Source organism: Bombina bombina, chromosome 4 (genome assembly GCF_027579735.1).
Source record: "Bombina bombina isolate aBomBom1 chromosome 4, aBomBom1.pri, whole genome shotgun sequence".
Lineage (NCBI taxonomy): Eukaryota > Metazoa > Chordata > Amphibia > Anura > Bombinatoridae > Bombina > Bombina bombina.
The window spans coordinates 1055504124-1055529232 of record NC_069502.1 but is presented as its reverse complement, the minus strand read 5'-3'; the positions used below and the strand labels follow the sequence as shown (position 1 = coordinate 1055529232).

At 39.5% G+C, this 25109-nt stretch overlaps 1 protein-coding gene across 1 annotated transcript in view; it reads left to right on the top strand.

Annotated features, from left to right (window-relative positions):
- C4H2orf73 (chromosome 4 C2orf73 homolog) overlaps positions 1–24678 on the top strand; it is a 45086-nt gene extending 20408 nt beyond the window's left edge. The window contains exons 4-5 of the mRNA XM_053709343.1: positions 11178–11293; positions 23911–24678. Coding sequence (XP_053565318.1) covers positions 11178–11293; positions 23911–24273 — 479 coding nt within the window. The 3' untranslated portion in view covers positions 24274–24678. The remainder of the gene's footprint in view (positions 1–11177; positions 11294–23910) is intronic.
- Positions 24679–25109: the final 431 nt, after the last annotated feature.

The following is a 25109-nucleotide window of genomic DNA, read 5'->3' as shown; positions in this document are numbered from 1 at the left end:
TATGTGACATGGAGAGTTTAGGTTTAACCTCCTTCATGGCAAAAGGAGGGGCTTAACATTTTATGGATACTCAGTATATTTTTTTTGTTGCTAAAAACGCAAGAGAAGCATCAGGGGTTAATCTTCCCTTCATTTATTGCCTTGTCTGTCTGTAGGCAGCCACTCTAGGTCCTACTCGGAGTCTGTTAGGAGGGCGCGCTCTCTCTTTTAGAGGCGCCATTCACATGGGACTGTTTCAGTTTAATTTTTTCCGCTTCTTAGCGGAGAGGAGCGATCTTTATTAATTTATTCTAAGCTCTGCAAGGAATATAGGGAGGCAGCTGTGACAGTGTCAAAGGAGAAAGTGTTTAATACCCCTCATTTGCAGCCGATATTGGCGGAATGAAGCTTGATGCATATACGCGCTTCATTTCCTTGCTGCGTTTATGTTCCCGCCTCCTTTCTTCCTCACAGCGGAGGGTGTTCCTAAAGCTAGAATGTAACCCCGCCTCGTTCTCTGGCATGAGAACGGAGCGGCGTTCTAGTTCAGTGGTATTTTTAACTTTCTAATAAGCAGCTATGTTCTCTCTTCGTTAGGAGACATTATTTGAAGTGTAGTACCATTTTTTTTGCACATTTGTTATAAGATTGTATGTATTTGCCTTACAGTGTTTGAACAGAGGTCTGTTCATAAGAGTGTATATTTAATGTTTTCTTATTAATGATATTATATACCACTTTAGTTTAGTGGTAGTCATTCAGTTGGTCTTGGAACAGGGATGATTTATGGCTCTGGAAGACAAATTGTTGTAGCAAACATTTATGTTCCTTATATTAATATAATTACTTTTAAAATAAAGTTATATTTTTCTTTGAGTTTCTTATTCCTCAGGACAAATTTCTAGACACTTTAATTTGTCTATGCAATTCGGTGCTGCAGATATTAGACAAAGCTATGCAATGTACACCTAGTTTGTTGCACTCTGAGTCTCATGTCTCCAAGGACGATGCTGTTTATGTATTGCCACAACTTTCTTTTTAAACGTCCCAATGACGCCACTTGTAGTGCCCTGCGGTTCCTCTCAATCTCCTGGAGGAGTGTACTTGCCTGCAGATTTTCAGCTCTGATATTCTCTTCGGTATCTGTAGCTTTATCTGCTTTTTCCTATCCTACAGGGAAAACGCAAGAGGACATTTCATTGTTCAGATAGTAAGGTGTCTGCTCCACATTTTGCTACACAGGTAGCACTCTCTCCTAAGCCTGGTGAGGAGGATTTGCTGGTAGCTTCTGAGGGTGAAATCTCAGATTTGGACAGTATAATTCCTTCATCTGATGCTAAAGGGCTAGCCTTCAGATGTATGCTTGAACACCTTGTGTATTTTTAAAGGAGGTTTTAGCTACTTGGACAAAATCGATACCCCTGTCGTTGTCAACCCTTGGAAGTTTTGTAAACTTTATCAGTTCTATGATTTCCTTCCTATGAGGAAGTGTTCTAGATGTGCTAGGGGAATTTTAACAGGAATAGGAGAAGCTAGGGATCCCTTTTTTCCCCCTGTCTTCCATCCTTTAAGGATTTTCCTGTCACTGACTCCATTAAAATGCACAGTGCCTCAAGTAGAAGGGAGCTTTTCTACTATGGCTCAAAGAAAGTCGATCCCTATAGAGGATAACTACTCCTTGACGGATCCATGTACCAGAAGCTGGAGGTTTGTTTGATCATCTAGGTTTTTATGGAAACCGACAGTTTGTGTTGCCATTGTGTCATGAGCGGCATCTTTCTGGTGCAATGCCTTGTCTAATTTCTCTTGCTGCCTAGCCCGCGGGGCGTTGTGGCTGAATTCTTGGTCAGCTGAGAAGTCTGCCTGTGGCTTAGTGATACAGCCTAGGCTCATCGATTCTGCAGATGCAGGTTCAATATTCTATTTGTTGAGCACAGCTGCCTTCCAAGCAGTTGACCCGGGTTTGATTCCCGGCCTATGTACTTGTGTCAACTGTGGCCATTTTTAAGGTTACCTCCAAGTCCAAGCTTCTGGCGTTTCCTTACAAGGGTGAGACCTTGTTTGGACCTGTTCTGGCAGATTTATCTTCTGACTTACGGGTGGAAAAGGGTCTTTTCCACCACACATCAAGAGGAATAGACTAAAGGACAGTCTGTCTTTTCCTCTTACTGCTGGATCAGTCCTTTCTGCTGGGATATCCAATCAGTCTCGGTCCAGGGGAAATCAATCTAAGCTTTCTTCCCAGGGGCTGATTCTCCTTTCTGAAGTATCTGCAGTCCAGGTATGATGAGATGCATTATTGAACTGGATTCAGGACCTTCCTCACAGGGAGTGATAGTTCCAGTAAAGGAACGGGATTTTCAAGTTTCTCAGAGTACCTTCCTTCGAATTGAATTTCATTATCATTGGTTCTAGAGGGTCTGTTCATGTTGAACATAGACCTGAAGGATGTGTATTTTATGTCCCATTCCATGGGATCTTCTCAAGTGCATGAGATTCACAATCCTAGGAAGACTCTTTCATGTCTTGGGGAGTCGCAGGGGTTTTCCGGGACTATGTATAGCTCAGGTGACATCTTTCCTTCAAGCAAACTCTCTTTCAAGAGTTCCCTTGTTCTAGCTACAAGAGTGTTTGTCTCAGGGACCTTATTATACTCTTATATAAGAGCATATTTCTAACAGAGGTCAGATAATAAAAGATTTCTTCCTCTTACTTCTCTCTGCAGTCTACTGTTCGACCATCAGCAAGCTCTAGTGGTCCAGTAGATAGCTTAATCATCTTGCAACCAGAGGATGGGGAGTTTGAATCCAGCTACTGCTGATTTCCCCTTCACTTTTCAGTGACCCTCTGTATGGAGGGAATTGGTCTGATGGTCTCATGGACGTCATTCTCTTGTTCAAGTTCATTTGAGAGCTCTGCAGTTTGGTATGATCAGTCAGCAGTGACCTTCGAAAACCTCTCAGTGGATTGATCCTGTTTAATGTTATGATCTCCCGGATGGTTTGTCAGGAATATCTGTCTCAGGGCGCGTGCTTCTGGAGACATTCCTGAGTGATTGTGACCACAGGCAACCAGCCTACTGGGCTAGGGAGCAGTCTGGGACTCATTTAGGGCACAAGGACATGGACTTGGGAAGAGTCTGCTCTCCCCATTATCATGGAGTTGAGAGTATATAACAATGTTCTGATGGCTTTGCCTCAGTTGTCCTTAGCCCGGTTTATCAGGTGCCAGTCGGACAATATCACCTCAGTGGATAATATAATTCACCAGGGAGGAACTCGGGGTCCCTTAGCCACGAAGAAGTGGGTGTTCGGAGGTGTTCTCCAGGTATACCCTCAATTAGGGGGTGCTGGAGTTGGATCTGAGGGTGTCTCGACAGGACGCTAAGCTTCCAGGACACGGTTCTAGGTCAAGAGATCCACAGGCCGCTCTGATAGAGGATGCTCTGGCAGTTCCTTGGGATTTCAGTATGGCATTTCTCTTTCCTCTGTTCGCTCTCCTTCCACAGGTTATTGCTCATATCATCAGGAGAGAACGTTGGTAATTCTAATAGCTCCTGCGTTGTCTCGCAGGACTTGGTATGCTGACCTAGTCATCTCTTCCATCTTGGAGTTTTTCTCTGAGGAAGGACCTCTAACACAGGGTTTTCTTTTCTCTGAAGCTGATTGCTTGGAGGTTGAATGTTTAGTTCTATCTAAGCGTGTTTTTTTCTGAGTCTGTCCTTGTGACCTTGATGCAGGTTCGGAAGACTGTTACTAGAAAAATTACCCATAGGGTACAGTGTAAATACCTTTATTGGTGTGAATCCAAGAGCTATTCTTGGAATAGGGTTAGGATTCCTAGGATTTTGTCCTTTCTCCAGGAGGGTCTGGAGTAGAGATTATCAGTCAATACTCTGACATGTCAGATTTCTGCATTGTCTGTTTGTTACACAGGTGTTTGACGAATGTGCCAGCTGTTTAATCCTTTTGTCAGGTTCTGCTTAAGATCAGGCCTGTGTTTAAGTCTATTGTTCTCCTTGGATCCTTAACCTTAGTTTTACAGCAGGCTCTGTTTGAGCTTTACATTCCATAGATATTAAGTGGATATTTTGGAAGGTTTTGGTTCTTTTGCTATCTCTTCTGTTCAGAGAGTTTTCAGAACTCTAGGCTTTTTAGTATGATTCGCCTTATCTTATTTTTCATGCTGATAAGGCAGTTCTTCGTACGATGTTAGGTTTTCTTCCTTAAGTTGTTTCAGATATATTCTTAAGGAATGTTTGTTGCACGACCTGGATGTTGTCCGTGCTCTGAAATTCTATCTACAGGCGACTTAGGTTTTTCGCCAGTTTTCTGCCCTGTTGTTTGTTTCTCACTAAAACATAAGGGTCAGAAAGTTACTGCTTCTTCTCTTTCTCTATGGTTGAGAAGTATAAACGTTTTACTTATGAGGCTGCCGATCAGCAGCTTTCTGAGAGACTTACAGCTCTTTCCACGAGGGCTGTTTTCTCTTCTTGGGTCTCTAAAGATGGGGCTTTTGTGGAACAGATTTGCAAGGCTGCAATTTGGTCCTCTCTACATACTTTTTCCAAATTTTATAAATTTGATACTTTTGCCTCAGCTGAGGCTTTCCTTTAGGGCGCAAGGTTCTTTGAGCGGTGGTGCCTTCTGTTTAGGTCTACCTGTCTTGTCCCTCCCTAGTCATCTGTGTCCTCTAGCTTGGGTATTGGTTCCCAACAGTAAATGATGACGTTGTGGACTCACCATATCTTAGGAAAAAAAACTAAATGTATGCTTCCCTGATAAATTTATTTATTTCTGGATTTGGTGAGTCCACGACCCCGCCCTTTGTTTTAAGACAGTTATTTTTTTACTAAACCTCAGACACCTCTACACCTTTGTGTTACTCCTTTTTCTTCATTTCCCTTCGGTCGAATGACTGAGGTTTGTGGGAAGGGAAGTGATACTTAACAGCTTTGCTGTGGTGCTCTTTGCCTCCTCCTGCTGGCCAGGAGTGATATTCACAACAGTAAATGATGACGTTGTGGACTCACCATATCCGGAAATAAATAAATTTATCAGGTAAGCATAAATTTCGTTTTCAAGTGATTTAGAATATGAGTATTATAACTTTTACATACAGGGGACTGATAACCCTCTATGGAGCCATCATAAAGATACTTTCCATAATATTCTTTCTGCTATTGAATATACCTCCAAATAAGGTAAAATTTGGGTGGAGTTTGAAAAACAATCACAGCTAGCACAGTGTTAATTTGTTTTTAAAAAGGTTTAAACTTGACTTATATGTTATTCTTTAGCAAATTAACCCTTTCTTGACTGGGTTAAAGTGTCTACATCAGAACAACTGTTCTGATGTAGACAAATTGAAATCACTGGGATCGGGTCTGGGGGGAGTCCCTATGACGCTAGGAATGCCCTCCAGATCGCGATCAAATCCTGCAAGCGCAGTAGGCTTCAGGACAGCCGTTGGCTATGACGTTGTATTCCGTCATAATGGCTTTAAAGCCCAGCGCCGTTGTGACGGAATACAACGGCATAACGGGAAAGGGTTAAAGAAATGTCTTATAATTGCAAGGTGTCGTGTGTCCATTTGATAACTGGAAAAAAACGTCACAAATAGTAACAATAGTAACAATTATCATTTGATTTGGGAATTATTATAATTTTATGGATCTCAGCATATTTGTGTTTGTTGAGCTCAATGGCATTTTCTTTAAAGTTTGTACTATGTATGTCTGCAATATTGTTAAATACATATTTACTAGTGCATGCATTTCTGCTACAGCAAACCATTTTCTGTTAAAGAATACATTTTTCTCCTACCCTATAAAAAATCTGATTATTTTCTTAGTGTTGCACTGTATTTTATCTTCGGTAATTTCTATTTCTGCTAAAAAAAAATACTTTCTAAACACACAATAAAATCAAATTGATGATCTGAAAAAAAGAGCATTTTAATTTTATACTAGAATTTTCCTTTAACTCAGATATATCCGTTTTAACTATTAAACAGCCACAAGTCCTAGGATAGCCTATATGGTAGGATTATATTGGTTAGTGGCTATTGTTTACACGCCCATAAGTACTATACACATTACTGTCTTTGTTTATAGTTGGACCAAACTCTCTTCCAACCACAGAGTTTGTATTGTTGAATAAAAAAATGTAGTTGCAAGGCTGGTTTTAATGCAGCGCAAGTTTTTTAATGCCAACTGTGAATCCCTGTTACAGCGAAAAGAATTTTCGGATGTATTATACAGGATTTAGCAGAGATTTTGAGAAGATGGGTCAGTGATAGGTCAGTATAATAGCAAAGCATTCCTGTGTGGTAGAACTTAGAAAAAGAGAAGACATAAGAGCATGTTGGTAGCACTTTTTCATTATCCCGTTTGGTCAGTATACACTATGGGGGGTAGTTATCAAGCCGTCAACCTCAAATACGCTGCGTATTCCGCAGCGTATTTGTGGCGAGGCTGATACGCCTTAGTTATCAAAGGCTCGAGACCGGCAAAAGTAGAATTTTGTGACGTCAGCTTCGATCCGCCGGACTCAGTCCGACACAGATCGATTCTTACGTCACTCCAGATGTTCCGCACACAAGTGCGGCACATTCTCACTACTTTTGCTAGCTATCAAAAAACTAGCAGGTACGCTCGGCACTTTTACGGCCCAGCGTACCTGGTTTTCAAAGCGCCAGCCTGGAGGCGGCGGATCCCATAGGAATCAATGGGAGTCTGACCATAGCGAAAGTACAAGTTCGCTGCTGACAGACATCCCATTGATTTCTATGGGAGCTGTCTACACCTAACACCCTAACATGTACCCCGAGTCTAAACACCACTAATCTGACCCCCCCTACACCACCGCAACTAAATAAAGTTATTACCCCCTAAACCGCCGCTCCCGGAGCCCACCGCAAGCTACTCTATACATATTAACCCCTAAACCGCCGCTCCCGGAGCCCACCGCAACTATAATAAATGTATTAACCCCTAACCCGCCGCTCCCTGAACCCGCCGCAACCTATATTAAATGTATTAACCCCTATCCTGCCCCCCCTACACCGTCGCCACCTATAATACATTTATTAACCCCTATCCTGCCCCCCACTACGCCGCCGCCACTGTAATAAAATGATTAACCCCTAAACCTAACCCTAACCCTAACGCCCCCTAACTTAAATATTAATTAAATAAATCTAAATAAATTAACTCTTATTAACTAAATGAATCCTATTTAAAACTAAATACTTACCTTTAAAATAAACCCTAATATAGCTACAATATAAATAATAATTATATTATAGCTATCTTAGGATTTATTTTTATTTTACAGGTACCTTTCAATTTATTTTAACCATGTACAATAGCTATTAAATAGTTATTAACTATTTAATAGCTTACCTAGCTAAAATAAAGAGAAATGTACCTGTGAAATAAATCCTAACCTAAGTTACAATTACACCTAACACTACACTATACTTTAATAAATTATTCCTATTTAAAAATAAATACTTACCTGTAAAATAAACCCTAAGATAGCTACAATGTAATTAATAATTATATTATAGCTATCTTAGGATTTATATTTATTTTACAGGTAACTTTGTATTTATTTTAGCTAGTTAGAATAGTTATTAAATAGTTATTAACTATTTAATAACTACCTAGCTAAAAGAAATACAAAATTACCTGTAAAATAAATCCTAACTTAAGTTACAATTAAACCTAATACTACACTATCATTAAATTAACTAAATAAACTACCTACAAAGAACTACAATGAAATACAATTACATAAACTAACTAAAGTACAAAAAATAAAAAAAGCTAAGTTACAAAAAATAAAAAAATAAGTTACAAACATGTTAAAAATATTACAACAATTTTAAGCTACTTACACCTAATCTAAGCCCCCTAATAAAATAACAAACCCCCCCAAAATAAAAAAAATCCCTACCCTATTCTAAATTACATAAATTTCAAAGCTCTTTTACCTTACCAGCCCTTAAAAGGGCCATTTGTGGGGGCATGCCCCAAAAAGTTCAGCTCTTTTGCCTGTAAAATAAAAATACAACCCCCCCCCCAACATTAAAACCCACCACCCACATACCCCTAATCTAACCCAAACCCCCCTTACAAAAACCTAACACTAATCCCCTGAAGATCATCCTACCTTGAGTCGTCTTCACTCAGCCGAGCCACCGATGGAACTGAAGAGGACATCCGGAGCGGAAGAAGTTAATCCTCCAAGCGGCGCTGAAGAAATCTTCCATCCGATGAAGTCATCATCCAGGCGGCGCTGAAGAAGTCTTCGATCCGGCCGATGTCATCTTCAAAGAGGCGCTGAAGAGGTCTTCTATCCGGGCGAAGTCATCTTCCAAGCCGGGTCTTGAATCTTCCTTCCGCCGACGCGGAACCACCTTCTTCACCGACGGACTACGACGAATGACGGCTCCTTTAAGGGACGTCATCCAAGATGGCGTCCCCTCAATTCCGATTGGCTGATAGGATTCTATCAGCCAATCGGAATTAAGGTAGGAAAATCTGATTGGCTGATGGAATCAGCCAATCAGATTCAAGTTCAATCCGATTGGCTGATCCAATCAGCCAATCAGATTGAGCTCGCATTCTATTGGCTGATCGGAACAGCCAATAGAATGCGAGCTCAATCTGATTGGCTGATTCCATCAGCCAATCAGATTTTCCTACCTTAATTCCGATTGGCTGATAGAATCCTATCAGCCAATCGGAATTGAGGGGACGCCATCTTGGATGACGTCCCTTAAAGGAGCCGTCATTCGTCGTAGTCCGTCGGTGAAGAAGGTGGTTCCGCGTCGGCGGAAGGAAGATTGAAGACCCGGCTTGGAAGATGACTTCGCCCGGATAGAAGACCTCTTCAGCGCCTCTTTGAAGATGACATCGGCCGGATCGAAGACTTCTTCAGCGCCGCCTGGATGATGACTTCATCGGATGGAAGATTTCTTCAGCGCCGCTTGGAGGATTAACTTCTTCCGCTCCGGATGTCCTCTTCAGTTCCATCGGTGGCTCGGCTGAGTGAAGACGACTCAAGGTAGGATGATCTTCAGGGGATTAGTGTTAGGTTTTTGTAAGGGGGGTTTGGGTTAGATTAGGGGTATGTGGGTGGTGGGTTTTAATGTTGGGGGGGGGGGTTGTATTTTTATTTTACAGGCAAAAGAGCTGAACTTTTTGGGGCATGCCCCCACAAATGGCCCTTTTAAGGGCTGGTAAGGTAAAAGAGCTTTGAAATTTATGTAATTTAGAATAGGGTAGGGATTTTTTTTATTTTGGGGGGGTTTGTTATTTTATTAGGGGGCTTAGATTAGGTGTAAGTAGCTTAAAATTGTTGTAATATTTTTAACATGTTTGTAACTTAATTTTTTATTTTTTGTAACTTAGCTTTTTTTATTTTTTGTACTTTAGTTAGTTTATGTAATTGTATTTCATTGTAGTTCTTTGTAGGTAGTTTATTTAGTTAATTTAATGATAGTGTAGTATTAGGTTTAATTGTAACTTAAGTTAGGATTTATTTTACAGGTAATTTTGTATTTCTTTTAGCTAGGTAGTTATTAAATAGTTAATAACTATTTAATAACTATTCTAACTAGCTAAAATAAATACAAAGTTACCTGTAAAATAAATATAAATCCTAAGATAGCTATAATATAATTATTAATTACATTGTAGCTATCTTAGGGTTTATTTTACAGGTAAGTATTTATTTTTAAATAGGAATAATTTATTAAAGTATAGTGTAGTGTTAGGTGTAATTGTAACTTAGGTTAGGATTTATTTCACAGGTACATTTCTCTTTATTTTAGCTAGGTAAGCTATTAAATAGTTAATAACTATTTAATAGTTATTGTACATGGTTAAAATAAATTGAAAGGTACCTGTAAAATAAAAATAAATCCTAAGATAGCTATAATATAATTATTATTTATATTGTAGCTATATTAGGGTTTATTTTAAAGGTAAGTATTTAGTTTTAAATAGGATTCATTTAGTTAATAAGAGTTAATTTATTTAGATTTATTTAATTAATATTTAAGTTAGGGGGGCGTTATGGTTAGGGTTAGACTTAGGTTTAGGGGTTAATCATTTTATTACAGTGGCGGCGGCGTAGTGGGGGGCAGGATAGGGGTTAATAAATTTATTATAGGTTGCGGCAGGTTCATGGAGCGGCGGTTTAGGGGTTAAACTATTTATTTAGTTGCGGAGAGGTGCGGGATCAGCAGGATAGGGGTTAATAATTTTATAATAGAGGGCGACGGTATAGGGGGGGCAGGATAGGGGTTACTAGGTATAATGTAGGTGGCAGCGGTGTCCGGGAGCGGCGGTTTAGGGGTTAATACATTTATAAGACTTGCGGCGGGGTCTAGGAGCGGCGGTTTAGGGGTTAGTAACTTTATTTAGTTGCGGGGGCCTCCGGGGGCGCCGGTATAGGGGGTAGAACAGTGTAGTTTAGTGTGAGTGCTTAGTGACAGGCTAGCAATAAAGCTGGGAAAAAGCCGAAGGGCAGCGAGATCGGATGAGTGATAACTGTCACAGTCCGCTGCTCATCGCCCCGCGGCTTTTTGACAGCTTTATTTGATAACTTAGGCGAACGTATTCAAGGTCCGCGGCGGCGAAGGTAGGCGAGCTTAGGCGGACGTATTGGGCCGGCGAAGCCAGAAAAGTAGACGGCTTGATAAGTAGCCCCCTAAGTGTGCATAATTATTAACCCAGCGGCCTCAGGCTTATTAAAATACAAACAAGTCCTCTCAATGAATGTGAGTCTCTGGCTATTTACAAAGATGCAGCACAACCTAAGTCAGTCCAAGGACTGTTGGTAAATGTCACAAATTGGGATAGTTCTGCCTTGTCAGGACATTTGGAAACTATTAGGACTGTGCTTAGTTCCTGTCTCCATTTCCTAAATTGGAAGTTACATCATTCTCATTTACAACATTTAGAGCTATTGATATCTGGCATGTGCTTATAAATCTGTCATGATAAGGGAAATTCCACACACTTTCTGGCTTCAAGCAATCATATATATTTTATTACAGCTATTGAGAATGTATTTCAGTATCTCATTTGATTGGGATAAGTTGTTATTTGGGAACTTAAGATGTTTTTTTTTTGTTTCAAAACGTATCTAATACCATATTTCTTTTTTCCCCCCAATTTATAGCCCCCCTTGCCTCTCCCAGAACCAAAATACGTTTACCAAAACTGTTACAGGAAGAAATCTCATATGTACACAAATATGACTCAAGATCAACTCCGAATGAGCCCATTAGGGGAAAGGTAAGAAGCGCTTAGGCTCTTAAAGGGACAGTCTACTCCAGGATTTTTATTATTTAAAAAGATAATGCCTTTATTATCCATTCTCCAGTTTTGCATAACCAACACGGTTTTATTAATATACTTTTTTTTACCTCTTATTACCTTGTATCTAAGCCTCTGTGGACTGCCCTCTTATTTCAGTTCTTTTGACAGACATGCATTTAAGCCAATCAGTGCTGACTACTAGGTAACTCCACAGGAGTGAGCACAATGTTATCTATATGGCACACATGAACTAGTGCTGTCTAGCTGTAAAAAATTGTAAAAATGTCCTGAGATAAGTGGGGGCCTTCAAAGGCTTAGAAATTAGCATATGAGCCTACCTAGGTTTAGCTTTCAACAAAGAATACCTTAAGAACAAAGCAAATTTGATGCTAACAGTAAATTGGAAAAGTGTTAAAATTAGATGCCCTATCTGAATCATTAAAGTTTTATTTTGACTAAACTGTCCCTTTAATAGATCACTGATTTAAAAAAAAATGATAGATCCTTATACCAAATGTCGCATTATTGTGTTTAAAGCACTATAGGGCTATAGGCTCAATCGTGCGAGCCTGCAGCCAAAGACGCTTTGAAGCTACATTCATAGCTTCTTAACCTCTTCACCCAAAATTAAGTCGATCTAGGTAATGCAGTACGATGCCCATAGTATCGTATAACGTAGACTTACGTCGCAGCTACAGGAAGCTCCAGCAATCTCGGCTGTTGTGTGACATTACAGAAAAAGTTTTAAAGAGAGAGGGAGAGATGGGAAGCTACACTACGGAAAAGGGGAATTGGAAATGGGGGACAACCTCATTAATGTTAGCGGGGAGAAGGGAGCAGCCTTTACTACAGAAAAATGATAAATTAATAAATAAATAAAATTAATAATATATAACATAGAAACTGGGTACTAACAGACAGCTGCCAGTACCTAAGATGGCTGCATCTAGTAGGAGAGGGAGGGTTAAAGAACTGTTTGTGGGGGGGGGGATCAGGGAGGTGGCAGAGTTGAGAAGGGATCACTACACTTTGAGAAAAAAAGGATTTACAAAAAAATCCCTAAACTGCATACTGGCAGACCGTCTCACAGTACCTTAGATGGTGGTGACTGGTGGGGGCTGAGGGAGGGAAGAGAGCTGTTTGGGAGGGATCAGGGAGTGGGAGGTGTCAGATGGGAGGGTAATCTCTACTCTGCATCAAAAATTACCCTTACAAGCTAAATGATTAACCCCTTCACTGCCAGGAATTCTGGCATTCTAATTGCCAAAAAGCAGTGGCAAAGCCATGCATGTCTGCTATTTCTGAATAAAGATGATCAAAGAGAAGCTTTTACAACCATTTGCCGTATGACTACAATAGTTGTGTATAATTAATTTCAGTGAGAAATCCAAAGTTTACGAAAAAGTAAATTTTTCGTATCTGGTGGCCAAATAGTAGCATCAAATATACCACAATGGGCCTAGATCAATACCTTGGGTTGTCTTCTGTAAAAATTTAAATTTTATGTCCCTATTATTTAATTTTTATAATATTTTACAGTGCTATTCAATGGTCTAAGCATTATTTAATAACTCAGCGGGTCTTGTGGCAATAGGGGCTTTCAACCTGTGAAAGAGTAAAAAACATAATTTATACTTACCTGATAAATTATTTTCTTTCCTGGCATGGAGAGTCCACAAATCCATTCAATTACTAGTGGGAATTCAACTCCTGGCCACCAGGTGGAGGCAAAGAACACCCCAGCAAAGCTTCAAGTATCCTCCCATTACCCACAATCCCCAGTCATTCAGCCGAGAAATTATGGAAAGAGAAGAAGACACAAAGGGTTTAGAAAAAGGACAAAAATTTGTCTTAAAATAAGGGCGGGTCGTGGACTCTCTATGCCAGGAAAGAAAATAATTTATCAGGTAAGTATAAATGATGTTTTCTTTTCAATGGCATGGAGAGTCCACAAATTCATTCAATTACTGGTGGGAACCAATACCAAAGCTAGAGTCCACAGAATGGAAGGGAGGGATGCACAAGACAGGCAAACCTAAACAGAACCACCACTTGAAGAACTTTCCTCCCAAAAGAAGCCTCAGCTGAGGCAAAAACATCAAATTTGGAAAATTTGGAAAAAGTGTGCAATGATGACCAAGTGGCTGCCTTGCAAATCTGCTCCATAGAAGAGGATGCTACAGCCCTAGTGGAGTGAGCCGTAATTTTCTCTGGAGGCTGCTGTCCAGCTGTCTCATAAGCCAATCGAATAACACTTCTCAACCAGAAGGAGAGAGTAGAAGAAGAGGCCTTCTGACCTCTCTGTTTACCAGAAAAGACAACAAAAAGAACAGAAGATTGACGAAAATCTTTCGTAGCCTGTAAATAGAACTTTAAAGCACGCACAACATCCAGATTGTGCAGCAACCGCTCCTTCTTAGAGGACGGATTAGGACAAAATGACGGAACAACAATTTCTTGGTTAATATTGCATTCCGAAACCACCTAAGGTAAAAATCCTAATTTAGTACAGAGAACCGCCTTATCCGCATGAAGAATAAGATAAGGAGAATCACACTGTAGAGCCGAAATCTCTGAAACTCTACGGGCAGAAGAAATTTCCAGCAGAAACAAAACCTTCCAGGACAATAACTTAATATCAACAGAATGCATAGCCTCAAATGGAGCCTTTTGCAGAACTTTAAGAACCTGATTAAGATTCCAAGGAGGAGCAATTGACCTAAACACAGGCCTGATTCTAACCAAAGCCTGGACAAAAGATTGAACATCTGGCAAAATTGCCAGACACTTCTGCAGAAGAATCGACAGAGCCAAAATCTGACCCTTTAGGGTACTGACTGATAAACCCTTCTCCAGGCCCTCCTGAAGAAAGGACAGAAAACAGGGAATTTTCACCTGACTCCAAGAAATACCCCTAGATCCACACCAATGAAGGTATTTACGCCATACCTTATAATTCTTGCAAGTAACAGGCTTACAAGCCTGAATCATATTCTCAATAACCTTCACAGAAAAACCTTGTCTGGACAAGACTAAGTGTTCAACCTCCAAGCAGTCTGCTTCAGAGAGACTAAGTTTGGATGGAGGAAGGGACCCTGAAGTAGAAGATTCTTCCTCAGAGGCAATTTCCACAGGGGAAATGATGACATCTTCACTAGGTCCGCAAACTAAGTTCTGCGAGGCCATGCTGGAGCTATTAGAATCACCGAAGCCTGCTCCTGTTTGATACGGGCTATTACCCGAGGAAGGAGGGCAACCGGAGGAAACAGATAAATTAGACTGAAATCCCATGGCACTGCCAGGGCGTCTACCAGAGCTGCTTGAGGATCTCATGATCTCATGACTCTGCCCACTGAAAAATGCTAGTCACCTCCTTCATAGCTAACAAGCTCAGAGTTCCTCTTTGGTGGTTGATATACGCCTTTCGAAGTGATGTTGTCGAATTGAAATCTGATAAACTGGACTAAACTCAGTTGAGGCCAAGCTTAATTCTATGATATTTATAGGGAGGGCAGAATCCTCTTGAGTCCAAAGTTCCTGAGCTCTTAGGGACCCCCAAACTGCTCCCCAGCCTAACAGACTGGCATCCGTGGTCACAATTTCTTAAGAAGGTTTTAGGAAACCAGTGCCCTGAGACAAATGGTCCTGGGAGATAAACCAAGACAGAGACATCCTTGTCTGAGAGTCTAAAACTATCCTCTGAGAGAGATCTGAGTGGTCTCTGTTACATTCATTGAGCATACATAACTGTAGAGGTCTCAGATGGAAGCGAGCAAATGGAATAATATCAATGGATGCCACCATGAGACCAATTATTTCCATGCATACAGCCACCGATGGACGAACAGAGGACTGAAGAGTATGACAGGCCTCCAGAAGCTTGAATTTTTTAACCTCCATCAAAAAAATCTTCATAGATACTGAGTCTATGATTGTCCCCAGAAAACATACCCTGGTACTTGGCACCAAGAAACGTTTCCCTAGATTCACCTTCTACCCGTGAGAGTGGAGAATAGCTAACAGAGAATCTGTATGGGATCTTGCTAACTAAAAAGATGGCGCCTGGACCAAGATATCGTCCAGGTAAGGAGCCACCGCAATCCCTAGAGATCTGGCCACAGCCAAAAGAGCCCCTAGAACCTTCATAAAGATTTGAGGAGCAGTGGCGAGGCTGAAAGGCAGGGCTACAAATTGGAAATGATGATCAAAAAAAAGCGAACCTCAGGAAATTGAAATGTTCTCTGTGGATAGGCACATGAAGATATGCATCCTTTAGGTCTATAGTGGTCATAAACTGACCCTCCTGAACTAGAGGGAGAATAGAACGAATAGTCTTCATTTTAAAGGACAGGACCTTGAGAAACTTGTTGAGAGACTTTAAGTCTAGAATGGGTCGAAAAGTTCCCTCCCTCCAATTTCTTATCCATAGGATCTCTAAAAGAGAAACTGTCCTCGAGAGGAATAGTAGTTCTCTTGGCTAAGGTAGAAATAGTGACCTCTACTCTAGGAACAGTGCGACTTGATTTCTTCAGACACCTTTGCACATCACCTACAATGTTACACAGGCAAAGAATGACTGGGGATTGTGGGTAATAGAAGGATACTTGAAGCTTTGCTGGGGTGTTCTTTGCCTCCACCTGGTGGCCAGGAGTTGAATTCCCACTAGTAATTGAATGGATTTGTGGACTCTCCATGCCATTGGAAAGAAAAGAAGACAAACCTGTTATCTTGATAGAATATAATTCCCTCTATCTCCACTTCTTTCGAAGTCATACAATAGTCATATAGTTTTTGGACATATTTCACTCTTATTGAATAGGATTAAAGCAATGCAACCTATAACAGGGCATTTTAAACCATAATACATTTTTTTAAAACTTCAATTCTCTTTTTTTGAAAAATTTACATTTTTTGTTGCTATGCTTGTGGCATGTGTCACTGTTCACTAGTACAGCTGTGGGAGGGTTCGTTTTCAGCCAATGAGCTTTTATCCTCTGCACCAGGTTTGCTCAGACACAAGCTTCCTGAGAGTTTCAAAATTAAACAGCTTTATCGTTGAAGAACCACTAAAGTCAAAATTAAACTTTCATTATTCAGATAAAGCACATAGTTTTAAAAAACTTTCCAATTCCAATTGTAAATATGTACAATCTTTTTATATGCACACTTTCTGAGGCACCAGATCCTACTAAGCATGTGCAAGATTCATATAATATACATATATGCATTTTGTGATTGGCTGGTGGCTATCATATGATGCAGTGGGAAAGAAAATAAAACTAACTTTGAAATTAGTCAGAAAAAAAATCTGCTACTCATGTGAAATTGAAACTAAGTGCTTTTGCACTGTCTACTTGTTATGTGCTAACTGTTGCCCGAGGCTTCCCTCACGTGGGTTTTGTGATATGTAAAAACTAGCGAAAAACGCAAACCACTCGCAACGATGTGTGCTCTCACGTCTGTGCCCATTCGGGTTGCACACTCACTGACATGAACTTCGTGAGTTTTCATTATTTCTGAGTGTTTCTCGTACATGGGCACCAATCAGCTAAGTTGTGGGCGGGCATCCGTCCGGCAAATCAAAAATATGTTATTATTCTGTTTACAATTACTTTAGTATTAAATTGTAATTATATATTATGACTCAACTGTCGGATGCGAAAAAAAAGAGTATTCATTTTTTTAGTGATATCCATATCTTGAGAACTACTGACGCTAGGAACAAGAAATGTGGCATGTAAACTTACTTTATAATGAAGATTTTAAATTATAATATTTACTTTTCTAACATCTTCAGTTTTTGAGATATAGGTATCCTCATAAATCACCCCCCTTAAGTGGATTTTTGGGAAATGGTAAAACACATTTCTTTATTTTTATTCCAAACTCTTTTTTATTGAGAAAAAAGCATATGAATTACATGTTACATTCAAATAATACAGAAACAGGCTTAATTGAATCATGAATAGCTTTCCATCAAAGCAAAAACAATTCTCAAGTTTTTTAGTATCAGAATAAGTTTTAACATCAGATCACGTGAAGGTTGCATATTATTATATTATGTCTGCAAAACAGTAGAAATAGTTATATGTCGGTCTAAAATACTTAAATATTTTCCTTTCTCACAGGGAATAGCGTACTAAGGAATATCTATTGTATGTTTAAACAAAATCAGGGCAGTGCATCTAATTGCTCCCGTCTCTTGAGTAGGTACTGTTCCCAGATAGCCTGGGCGGCAATATAGGAATCTCTCGTGTTATTTTTATAAGATCTGTATTCCTCTAGCTCCATTAACTCTGAGACCCTACCTCTCCACATGTGTAAGGTGGGGGATGCGCAGGATTTCCAGTGCTTGGCTATAATGGATTTTTACGCTATTTATCATTATTCGGAATAATATGTGGTGTGCTTTGGAGGGGAGTTTTAAAAATGTATTAAGTAGGAGAATTAGAATAATTTTCCCCCACACTTTCCCTCCATAGCTTATTTACCCCGTTACACCACCACCACATGTGTACCATTCCGCTACCCACATGTCCGCATCTCCAACATCTATTGGTGGCTGTAGGATAAAGTCTATGTAGACGTTTTGGAGTAAGATACCAGTTATGAAGTATCTTATAATTTAACTCAACTATGTAGGCCAAATGTTTCTTTATTTTTAAAGGAGAATCTAAATACCAATTTTCACGTCTGTAACATCTTCTGTTTTTTGAGATCTAGGTATCCTCATAAATCCCCCCCCCCCCCCCCCCCCTTTTAAGTGGATTTTCGGGAAATGGTAAAGCACGTGTTTATTTTTAAAGGAGAATCTAAATACCCATTTTCACATCTGTAACATCTTTGGTTTTTGAGATATAGATATAGGTATCCTCAAAAATTACCCCCCACCCCCTTTTTACCCCATTAAGTAGATTTTCGGAGAATGGTAAAACATGTGTTTCGTTATTTTTAAAGGAGAATCTAAATACCAATTTTCACTTTTGTTACATCTTCCATTTTTGGTATATAGGTATCCTCATTAAAAATGCACCCCCCTTTTCACCCCCTTAGGGACGTAATTTCCAATAATCCTTCCTTAGTGGGTGCCTTCCAAATTTCAACTTCCTAGGTTAAACGGTTTGAGCTGGGCGTTGATCAGTCATCCAGTCAGTCAGGGCTTCTTTATATATAGATAGATTGATAGATAGATTTATTTTGCTGTGTATAGTGGTCCATTAAGCTCAGAAATGCAAAAATATGTTTTACAAGATTAAATAATTATCTTTCATATACATAATATATATTTTTAGAATATTAAAAGCTAGAAGACTCTTTTTTCCCCATAACTGGCTTTAAAATCCCAAACTCTATGTCTGAAATACTTGATGGAACTGTTTTTTATAATTTGTCATCTTTCAATTGGGGTGTTTATGTTTATCAGAGAGTAATGATATCCTTACTTTATTGCTGCATTATTTCTGGCTCCTCATCTGACGCATGGCCCAATGATCTAAAGCTCTTTGGTCTGACAAGATTATCTAAATATCTAAACACCACAAAGGTCAATGTAAATTCTATATTAACACCCTTAACTCATGAACATGCATTAATTTAGTTAATCATAACTAAAAAAAAGTTGGAGACCCTGATGTGCTGGTTTTCAAATGAATCTAGAGTCTTTTCAAATTAATTGGAATGGCTTAGAAAATAAAATCACATAAGATTACATACATTGTTCTCAGCATTGGTTTGGGGGCCTAGATTGGAGGGGCACTTAGTTATCGATTGTAAAGTTACTAACAGATAGATTGAAAAGCCATCTGTGTCTATACTTTATCTTTAATTATATTAGCAAAGATAAAATATAGAATCTTAAAATTCCATTCATTTTCTAGACATTCTTTACACTGTGCCACAATTCTATTTATTGTATTTTGTACTGCACAGGACAGAAGTTAATAATTATTTTTTTTCCAGTTCACCAAAGTACAAATGTCTTTTTGAAAATAAAGTACAAGATTCCAAATTTTCTTATTATCATTAGAGGATTATTTTATTTTATTAACATTTAAAAGGCAACAGGAAGGGAGTGTACACAGTGAAGGAGGCCCAGGGTAAAACATTTAGCGAAGTCCTACATGTTTTCCTTTTAATATCCCAAACACTATTTATATATTTTATAGAGCATATTAAAGGGACATGAAACCCAAAATGTTTCTTTCATGATTCATATAGAGAATACAATTAAAAAAAAAGTTGCCAATTTAGTTTTATTATCAAATTTGCTTAGTTCTCTTTTTTATTCTTTGTTGAAGAGCTATCTAGATAAGTAACATGCACATGTCTGTAGCACCACATGACAGGAAATAGTGCTGCCAGATAGTGCTCTTGCTAATGTAATTAGGGCTAGATTACAAGTGGAGCACAATCGTTTGCGCCCTAGCGAAAAGGGGTATATTGCGAGGGTTTGTGCTCATCAGGCCTACCGCTCGTATTACGAGTTGAAAGTAAGCATGATCGCATGAGCGCAATCGCGATTTACGCTAGATTCATTCCTCAGAGCTCTGGTTAACTGTTTTGTGAAAATAAAAAGTCTCACAAGACAAATCAAAAATACATTACAAAGTACAGTTACACTCAATAACACTGTCTAATTAAAATTTATTAAAACAAATATTGCACAAAAAAGTTATAAGTGCTCAAAGATATGAGATCTCGGGTGTTAGAAGAAAAATAAAACCCGGCAAAGGCCATTAAACAAAGATACATACATATACATTCTTTCTATACATTTCTTTTAACTATATTGGACATACATGGATATTCTTGGGTGGGGACCCAATTATTGTCTTATGTCCAGGTATTGGGCTGCCTATTTATAGCTACTTGATATCACTTTATTTGCCTCAGGGTTATACACTTAGCGCTGATTTTACTTTCTCTTGATACATATATATATATATATATATATATGTGTGTGTGTGTGTGTACATATGTATTTATATGTGTATATATGTATTTACATACAGATATACACATATAAATATATATGTACACATATACAGACATATATATAATATAAGTGCATTGGAGCCCCTTTGCTGTTAAGTAGATGAAAACATGTAAAAACATATTTATTCAATATTCATTTTAATAAAGGATTTAACTATGTATTTACTGTAAATATTTCACATTCCAATGTTCTGCACATAGCAGAATTATTATTTTTTTAAAAAGCCCTTGAAGTTTGATTGTGTTTTGAATTGCTTGGGTATTAATGCTTTTAAGAGCTATAGCCAATGGGTTTCTGGTTGTTCTTAGAGAATTTATCATTTTTACTATAACCCTTGATAACAAACTTACATGTACAAATACATAATTACATTTTAGAATCAGCAATGGAGTTACAAACATTTTCACATATTTCCATACAATGCAAAGTTAACAAGAATATGTAGTATTATTATATATGTGTATGTGTGTGTATATCCTATATAATAAAAGGCCAGGTATGTTTGTCAGATGCAGTCATGCGCAGTAGAGACTGCGCGGGGACAAACATACCTGGCCTTGAGCAGTAGAAAGTGTTTTTCAGAAGCTGCCGTGGAGGGGACGTGACTGGACGGGAGTGCCGTGATGGGGGCGTGGCCGGATGTGGCGTGACCGGGTGTGTCGTGGTGGGGGCGTGGCCGAGTGCGCGTGCCGTGGTGGGGGGCGTAACCAGCAAGCGTGATGAGTGAGCGGGGGAGAAAGTAACAGAGGGGAGAGAGCAAAACAGAGGGGAGAAAGCAAAAGAGAGGAGGGGGTGAAAGAGAGCAAAATAGAAGAGGGTAGGGTTGCCACCTCAGCCATGTTTTTCTGGACACTTATGAGTTACACATGCTGCAGGTTGTGCAGGGAGGAACATGTATTGTGTTTCTGGACAGCACTATTCATATTCCTCCCTGCACACCCTGCAGCATGTGTAACTTATAAGTGTTCTGTTTTTTAAGGGACGGTGGCAACCATAGAAAAGGGGGAGAAAGAGAGCAAAAGAGAGGAGGGAGAGAGAGAAAAAGGGTGGAAGAGGGAGAGAAAGCAATAGAGAGGGGGGGGGGAGAGAGAGCAAAAGAGAGGAGGAGAGAGAGCAAAAGAGAGTGGGAGAGAGAGAGCAAAAGAGAGGGGGAGAGAGAGAGCAAAAGAGGGGGGGAGAGAGCAAAAGAGAGGAGGGAGAGAGAGAGCAAAAGAGAGGGGGGAGAGAGAGAGCAAAAGAGAGTGGGAGAGAGAGAGCAAAAGAGAGTGGGAGAGAGAGAGCAAAAGAGAGGGGGAGATAGAGAGCAAAAGAGAGGAGAGAGAGAGCAAAAGAGGGGGGGAGAGAGCAAAAGAGAGGGGGAGAAAGAGAGGAGGAGAGATAGAGCAAAAGAGAGGGGGGAGAGAGAGCAAAAGAGAGGGGGGAGAGAGAGAGCAAAAGAGAGTGGGAGAGAGAGAGCAAAAGAGAGTGGGAGAGAGAGAGCAAAAGAGAGGGGGAGATAGAGAGCAAAAGAGAGGAGAGAGAGAGCAAAAGAGGGGGGGAGAGAGCAAAAGAGAGGGGGAGAAAGAGAGCAAAAGAGAGGAGGGAGAGAGAGAGAGAGAGCAAAAGAGAGGAGAGAGAGCAAAAGAGAGGAGAGAGAGCAAAAGAGAGGAGGGAGAGAGAGCAAAAGAGAGGGGGAAAGAGAGAGAGCAAAAGAGAGGGGGATAGAGAGCAAATGAGAGAGGAGAGAAATAGCAAAAGGGGTGAGAGAGAAAAAGAGGTGGGAGAGAGCAAAAGAGAGGGGGAGAGAGAGAGAGCAAAAGGGGTTGAGAAAGAGCAAAAGAGGGGAGAGAGAGCAAAAGTGAGGGGAGAGAGAGCAAAAGAGAGGGGAGAAAGAGCAAAAGAGAGGGGGAGAGAGAGCAAACGAGAGCGAGAAGAGAGAGCAAAAGAGAGGGGGAAGAGAGAGCAAAAGAGAGGGGGGTGAGAGAGCAAAAGAGAGGGAGAGAGTGAGCAAAAGAGAGGGAGAGAGAGAGCAAAAGTGGAGAAGAGATAGAGCAAAAGAGGGGGAGAGAGACAGAAAAAGAGGGAGGAGAGAGAGCAAAAGAGGGGAGAGAGAGCAAAAAAGATGGAAGAGAGAGCAAAGAGGGGGGAGAGCAAAAGAGAGGGGGAGAGAGAAGGAGAGCAAAAGAGGGGGGAGAGAGAGAGCAAAAGAGGGGAAGAGAGCGCAAAAGAGAGGAGGGAGAGAGAGAGCGCAAAAAAGAAGGGGAAGAAAGAGAGAGCACAAGGGGTGGGACCGCGGTACTTAAAAAAATTGGCCCGTGTACACAGGCTTTAGGACTAGTGTATATATATATATATATATATATATACACATAATCAGTGTTCCAGGGCCTTTTTAGTGGGTGCACCACCTGGCTGATTTTATTGACTACCTGGCTAAAATTTAAGCCAATATTAAGCTAACATTAGTTAATAAAATGTTTTCAACATTTTTGCTCAAATTATCATTTAATCAATTTATGTTAAAAAATCTTTATTAGTAAATTATTAGCAGAAAATGTTATAATATTGCAAAGTATTACACTGGCTACTTCATAATGCCACCTGGCTGGTAACATTTACTGTAGAGAGCACTATATATACATTATATTTATAATATAGATAGATAGATATTATTTAATATTTTTTTTAACATCACATTTAACCTTTGAACAACATTGTCCAGAATTTATCATTCAAATATTTTTAATCTCAATACTACACACATATTACTGTATCAAGGACCCATCTCTAATATACTGTATATTATGCCTGTATGTTAATCTGAAAAAGCATCTGTATGATCTATTCTAGTTCATATGTAAGAATAATGGGACACAAAAATATTCCACTATTTAACTGTGTGATTAGAAATGGCATTCAATTAGCTATACACCTAAGCTAGTAATGCTAATTTAGAAATGAATGGATTTGTAGGGAAAAAAAAGAAAGTTGACAACTGAAAAACGACAAGTTTTTTGGGTGTGTGGGTGGGTGGGGGGGAGAGGGGCAATGGAGATGCCAATGCATTACAACTGGCCATATGAATATATTTAATGAAGATAGACAGTGTACAGTATATCTAATTGTAGCATATTACATTCTTTAAGTTGTTTGTTTGTGATGACTAGATGCTTCCTGTCCCATTATAACATTTTAACATCATATACATTTTGAGTCACATGTTCTTGTCCTGTGAATGAATAAAAAATAGTTTCTCAGTGTTTCCATGCTAAACTATTTAGTTAAACTGTTAAAATAAATGTGATGAGCCAAAGACGCCCATGGAGCTGCCCAGTGTTAATGATAGATCTTCAAAGGCAATCTGAGAGAGAGAGAAAGTGTATGTTACAGCTTCTAACTTTTCCTGCAGTGCCACAAATACGTGAACAATAAGGCTTTTAGACAAGTCATTATTCCATTGCCTTCAGCTCTTAGATGTCAGGTCCAGCGCCAGTATAGAGGCATACAAACAAATGGATGTTTTGCCAGGATTTAAGCTAATAAATGAACTCAGCCCACAGCTGCATTTACTAAGTGCCTGCATTCCTCTGGTTAATGTCAACCTTGTTTCCCTTTGCAGCGTCATGGAGCCTTTGTGTGGAAAGAGATAAAAACAGCCAATGGGCCAGTAGTTCCTCAGGGAACTAAGCTGTTCCTGAATGCTACAGGGTCACATTCACTAGAAAAGTCACAAACAGGGAAAGGAAGTTCAGTGGAAAGTAGAATGACCTCACCCAGTCTCCGCATGCACAGTTCCCAGCAGATGTTTAACTCTGAAGCTCGCTTATCAAAAACAGACGTCAGAGAAGCAGCCAAGACCTATCCCAAAATGACAGCCAGAGAGTACAGCGTATCAGGCGACTCTCAGGCGACCATAGGCAAGAGCCTTGTTCATATTGGCGATCTGATATCTAGCCAGCCACGTGAGAGCCCACTGAGATGATTCCACTAGCACCAGATGCTACATTATGTATTGAGCCTTCCGTCTGCCCAAAAACTGGAAACTGGATCAGTTTCAATTCCATGAAAACAAGCACCAGTTGATACAGAACATCTAATGCAGCTTTCAGTTTAACACAGGATTCTTCTGTGTTGTCTTCCTATGTGCAACTTTATTCTCTATACTGCATCTTTAGTTAAGATTATTTTCTGATTTGGTAAAAATAACAAAATAATCTGTAAATCAACTGAATATTATTTTGTTCTTTCATACTAACAGTCTTTGTCTTTATTGCTGTGTGTTTATAATAAAACTTGTGCCATGATATACTTACAGGAGGAGATTGTTTTTATATCTCTTTATTGAGATAACAAAACAATGCCACAATAAAGAAGAATATCATAATAAGAGTTGTTTTTGTTTTTGTAATGTATTTGTAAAGTGCCGCTACATTCCGTAAGCATAAAATAAACATCTAGGTAGGGTAAATACTGTGATCCGCCACATTTGTTTATTTTTCATAACTATCCAGAGAAAATAAACTTTGTAAATATTGTAATACAAAAAGAACAACTGGTTAATTGGATATTAAACTGAAAATGTAATTCCCCATAAAATGAAAATTAAAAAAAAAAAATTTCACTGTCCCCAGTGCATCCTACATGATTACAACCCCTGGAATATATTATATATTGTAAATTGAGAAAAGCTTGGCAATTAGTGATGTCGCGAACCTAAAAATTTGGGTTTGCGAACGCTGAACACGAACTTCCGCAAAAGTTCGCGAACCGGGCGAACCGCCATAGACTTCAATAGGCAGGCGAATTTTAAAACCCACA